Source organism: Lathyrus oleraceus, chromosome 4, assembly GCF_024323335.1.
Source record: "Lathyrus oleraceus cultivar Zhongwan6 chromosome 4, CAAS_Psat_ZW6_1.0, whole genome shotgun sequence".
Classification (NCBI taxonomy): Eukaryota; Viridiplantae; Streptophyta; class Magnoliopsida; order Fabales; family Fabaceae; genus Lathyrus; species Lathyrus oleraceus.
The window spans coordinates 127,836,857-127,842,328 of NC_066582.1; the positions used below are offsets into that span (position 1 = coordinate 127,836,857).

General features: G+C 33.6%; 1 protein-coding gene across 1 annotated transcript; it reads left to right on the forward strand.

The window, feature by feature from the left end:
- The first annotated feature begins 573 nt into the window (after positions 1 to 573).
- On the forward strand, positions 574 to 3,017 carry LOC127074000 (28 kDa ribonucleoprotein, chloroplastic). The gene is made up of 4 exons (XM_051015254.1): positions 574 to 1,168; positions 1,383 to 1,484; positions 2,330 to 2,614; positions 2,732 to 3,017. The coding sequence occupies exons 1-4, from the start codon at positions 710 to 712 to the stop codon at positions 2,792 to 2,794; spliced, it is 909 nt and encodes a 302-aa protein (XP_050871211.1). The 5' UTR covers positions 574 to 709; the 3' UTR covers positions 2,795 to 3,017.
- Positions 3,018 to 5,472: the final 2,455 nt, after the last annotated feature.

A 5,472-nucleotide genomic window follows, 5' to 3' on the forward strand; every position in this document is an offset into this window, starting at 1 on the left:
TGAGCAATGAGGTTTGAAATAAATGATCTTTATTTGGAATTTTAACTTATTTTGCTCCCTTTAATGTGATGAAACACAAGATTGAAGTTTTGGAGTGAAAATGTGGATTGTGAATGAAAGGGGTTTTGGTGAGGGTTTTGAGTAAAAAACAAGTATGGTTGTGTGAGCATGCAACTCAGTGTTTTATCATATTATTCCGAAGATGCGTCTCCAAAAATATCTGACATGCAAAAGTGCCGACAAGTTTTAAAATCTCGTCCCAAACTTTCAAAAATGCATCTCCGGAATGTCCATTGAATTGATCAATTGTCGTTATATTTGTTGAAAACACTCAAAGATGCATATTCAATTTTTTTTAAAGCTTTTATCTATGGTGATATTCATTTGGTGCGTCATAAAATTGATGCATAGTACGTCCAAAAATACATCTTTAAAATTTAAGAAATATTTTAATATAAATATATTAAAAAATTCTCAAAGATTGAACATTACATAGAAGCCCATTTTACAAACATGTAAGCCCAATATGATGATGTAAATTATTTCGATAATATCTGCATTATTTTTCGTAGTATTTTTACAATCTATCACCAAATCCAACATAAAACCCTCACACTACTTCGAACAAATTTCATTTCTACATATCTCACCCTTATCCACAAACAACCACATAGCGTTCTTCGCTTCCTTTTTCTCCCAAATTTCAGATATGTCTATCACTTCCTTCAAATCCCTCACAATGGCTGAATCCTGTTTACTCTCCCAACCTTCACTCTTCTACACCAAAACCAAATCCCCATTCGTCTCTAACTCCGCTAAGCCTTTCAAAATTCAAAACCCTACATATAATTCTTCTAGGGTTTCACACTCTCTTTCCCTCACCGTCGGAAAGAGAAGAACCCGTCATTCTTCGTTGCTGACATTCGTAGCACAGACTTCCGATTGGGCTCAGCAGGAAGAGAAGGAAGATGGAGCTACATGGGAGAATCAAGGTGAACCTAAATGGGGAAGCGAGACTGAAAGCAACGAAGGTGATGGTGAGGTTGGGGGTTACGAAGAACCGTCTGAGGAATTGAAGATTTTTGTTGGGAATTTGCCGTTTGATGTTGATAGTGAGAAATTGGCTCGGCTTTTTGAACAGACTCCAGGGACTGTGGAGATTGCTGAGGTATGTCCTGAGTTTTTTCGATTTTTGGATTTTATGTCTGAGTTCATTGAAAATATTTGTGAGAATAACATAGATTGTGTGTAATTGATGTTATGTTATAGTAGAGGATACTCTGAATTGTGTTTGTGTGTAGCTGCTGTTGTGATGTTGTTGTAGAGATTTGTCAAATGTTTATTGCGCTGTTTGTAACTTATAAGCTTGTGTTTGGTTTCAGATCATATATAACAGGGATACTGACAGAAGTCGTGGATTTGGATTTGTGACTATGAGTACAGCTGAAGAAGTTGAGAGGGCTGTGAACAAGTTCAGTGGCTATGTAAGTTTTCGTCTTTATGTTTGTTTGTGTGTGACTGATTATGTGATGAGAAAAGGAAAATCTCTCTCAGAAACTGGGAAAAAAAAGAGAAACCGGTAGTTGTCTGTGATGTGTCATCTCATTCATAAGAGTTTGGTCTCAGGAACAGTTGTAAATTAAAATGACATTATTACTAGTGTCAATGTGTCCGTGTCGGTATCATGTTTTTGGTGTTCGTGCTTCATAGATAGTTTGACAGTTTTCTTCCATTTAGAGTTGTAGAATTCAAGACATCTTTTTCAATTGCATTTCATTCTTTTAACATAGAGAACACCATTTACATTGGTATTGGAGCATTGTAATTTGATTGCCTCTAAATTGATGTTATGCTGTCTGTGTATGTATATATGAGAATGAAAAAATATTATTAGACATAATGAGATTGGTCTTTGTATATTTTTCTTGTTCTAACAATGCCTCAAGAATCATGGTCTTAATGGTGGCGAGCTGGTAGAAATACCTAAAATTGTAATCAGTAGTTTTTTCATCTTGACATCTGATGATTTGATTATCTACTTGCTAATGTATTTTTTGTATGTCTTCAATTGGGACCTTCATGCAATTTTATGAGTTTTTTTTTTGTTTAATACATATTTTTCTGCATAACAGAATGAAAACCAAGTCTTTGAAATTTTTCTTCTATCACTTTGTTTGAATATGGAAGCCTTTCTGAACGAACAAAAGTGTTTTGGTTTTTCTCTTTTTACCAAACAAACGCAATCCATGTATTATTAATATTTCTTCTCTAATTTGTCTTCTGTGCTTTTTGTAGTTTATTTGAATCCAATTCATCCTTTGTGTGACAGGAACTAGATGGAAGATTGTTGACTGTTAATAAAGCCGCTCCAAGAGGATCACCAAGACCTGAACGCCCACCACGTGCCTTTGATTCCGCACTACGAATCTATGTTGGTAACTTGCCATGGGAGTTTGACAATAGTCGCCTGGAGCAACTTTTCAGCGAACATGGTAAAGTTGAGAGTGCTCGGATAATCTATGACAGAGAGACAGGTCGATCACGCGGTTTCGGCTTTGTTACAATGACCAATGAGGCTGAAATGAACGAAGCCATTGCTGCTCTTGACGGTCAGGTATGTCAGAAGTAATTTCGTAGTTAATCATCGGTAACATAACATGGATTTCTGATTTTATACGTTTGAATCATTACAAACAAGAATTACATGTGTGATTGATTTTTGATATCGCAGAGCTTGAACGGGAGGGCGATCAGAGTGAATGTTGCTGAGGAAAGGCCTGCGCGTAACTTCTGAGTGCAAGAAATTTTCACTTTTAAAGTGAGTGTTGTTGCCTGATTTCTCCTTTTTAACGGCTAAGGATACAATTTCAATTTTTTATTTAATTTTCAAATGTTCCTTTTTGTGAGCTGTTTCATCTTAGATTTGCATATTTAATGTAAAAGTAATTGTCTTTTAGAATAAATATTCTGATAAATTATGTCTCTGCCTATTTATAAAGTAAGTTCAAATTGTATTATTTTGATTGTCACCTAGCATATTTTGAATGTCATCTAACATTGAAGTCGGCCAAGTATTTGTTACATTGCATAATCTTACAATTTTTGTCCTATGTTTTAATTTTTCTCTGTACTATTTGAGAGAAAATTATTCCTATCAAAATTCTCAACTACACTTCCACACCAAAAGGATCTAGAAACTACCTCAAACAGATGCAGAAGAAGAAAAAAAAAAGATAAAAACTTGATATAAAAGAAACAGTGTTATTACATCACCATAATACCGTGTATGAAACGTGAATACTTTAAATAGATCAATATCAGCATTGGATTTGGTCTTTGAATAAGGCTTTAATTTTTATTTTTTGCATTTAGGAGAGTTAATATGGATAACATGGTTTCAACTTTTGTACCCTATCTATAATTTTATTATACTATCGTGATTTCAACTTTTTCACCATTTCTCTAATTTTATAATACTATCGAGTTTTATTAAAATATCGGCTTGATGGATGGTGGTGGGTTTCTTGACATCTGCAATGGCCAATTTGTGAGGACTCTTCCTGCCACCTCTCTCAATTATACTTGTCAACCCACCTCTCAATTAAACTTGTCATCCCATAGTTTTATAATTTTAAAATTGTCGCTGAAAAATTTTGAAACAAATTTTCATAGGTAGTAGGTATATTAGAATTTTCAGTAGTGTATATAATTTTTCTATAATTTACGGGAACTTAAAAATATTATCGGAAATCCTAAATGTTTCATTTTATATTGAAATTTTAACTAAAATAATTTTTTTGGTAATTTATATTTAATTTAATTTTTTTAACACTATTGAAAAATTTGAATTTTTTAATTATGAATGTGAAAATTTAAAAATTTCGATAATATACCTAAAATTTCAATAGCATATCTGAAATTTCAAATTTTTTGATAATATATTTAAAATTTTTAGTAGTGTAAATTTTATTTTATTTTTAAATTTTAGATTTTTTTTTTAAATTCCGATATTGTTCGTTGAGCGATGTGACTATTAATTTCCTAAACAAATTCAAGAACTTAGATGAGCAGTTGAGATTCAACATAAGAAAAAGTGATCACAAGGTAGGTAATTTTTTTCCCCATACTTATTCCTTTTCACAACTCTATGTGAAGATTCAATTTTTTTTTTAAAATTTGAAGATTCATCTTTGAACCTGTCTATTTTCCATAAAATTGAATGCAAAAAAGTGAGTCACCGCAATTATATTTAATTTTAGTCTAGAGTTGTGTCTCCAAAAATATATTTGATATAATTTAGAGATACATATCCGAAAATGATTCTAATACTTCAAATCAGAAACAAAGACGGTATGAACAAAATCTAGAAAAAAAATATTAACATTAAATTAAAACATTCAACATTACATAGATAGTTGTTAACATAAACTTAACATTACATATCGTTATAAACGAGTAATTTAGGATATTGCAACATATTGATAATATCGTCGGCGGATCTTGTAATCTTCACATTCATTTTATTCGGACCCTTTGACGCGTAATGATAAAATGTACTCTACATGATCCTTAAATCTTCATCTCTCTTTAGTTCAAAGTTGGTGAACTGTATCATCCATTCACTGTCAAACAATGGTGTACGATACTCGAGCTTGACAACTATATGATTTTCTAGATATTGTGGGAGAGTATTAAATTTGGTTTTCATATCGACGAGAAATATGTGTAAGGGCAAAGTGTCAGACAACATACGATCGCAAGTTTCGATGATGACAAATGACCATCATAGATGAATCGGCATTGTCGATTCCACGACTACAAACAAATGCAACACATCACCTATCGTATCCTTTCCTATGATTATCTAAATCTGTTATAATTCTTAAAAACATATGTGGACAAAGTGTGATCATGACGAAATGCATGAAAATCACAAAACACGAATTTTTGCAGATTTGAAGACTTTGAGTCGACCATAAGGGTCGGCGCACAGCTCACGGGTCAGCGCATAACTCAGACAAATTAGGGATTGGTCAGCGCATACTTGTTTGAGTCGACCATAACGGTCGGCGCATAACTCACGGGTCGGCGCATAAATCCCTTGAGTCGACCACAGGTCGGCGCATGGCAAAATGATGCCACCCATGGGTCAGCGCATAAACCTTGAGTCGACCATAGGTGTCGGCGCATCTCCCACGGGTCAGCACACGCCGACCTATGGTCGACCGTTCGTGCAAAGACTCAGTTTTCTGAGTACTTTCTACTGTTTAAATTTCTGTTATTTTTGGTTGGTTTGCTAGTTACTATAAATACAAGTCAAAACACTTGTATCAACTAACATTTGTCAATTTGTATTCAAGTGTTCAAGGAAACAAGAAAGAGTGAAAAAGGTGTCCAAGATTCATCATCTTCATCTTCAACATTTCACAATACATCAACTGCACACAATTACTTTTGATGTGGTTCGTGATC

Coding starts and splice junctions, on each gene's coding strand:
- LOC127074000 (XM_051015254.1), top strand. CDS start 710: ATGTCTATCACTTCCTTCAAATCCCTCACAATGGCTGAATCCTGTTTA. Junction 1,169..1,382: donor GGACTGTGGAGATTGCTGAG/GTATGTCCTGAG, acceptor GTTTGGTTTCAG/ATCATATATAACAGGGATAC. Junction 1,485..2,329: donor TGAACAAGTTCAGTGGCTAT/GTAAGTTTTCGT, acceptor TTTGTGTGACAG/GAACTAGATGGAAGATTGTT.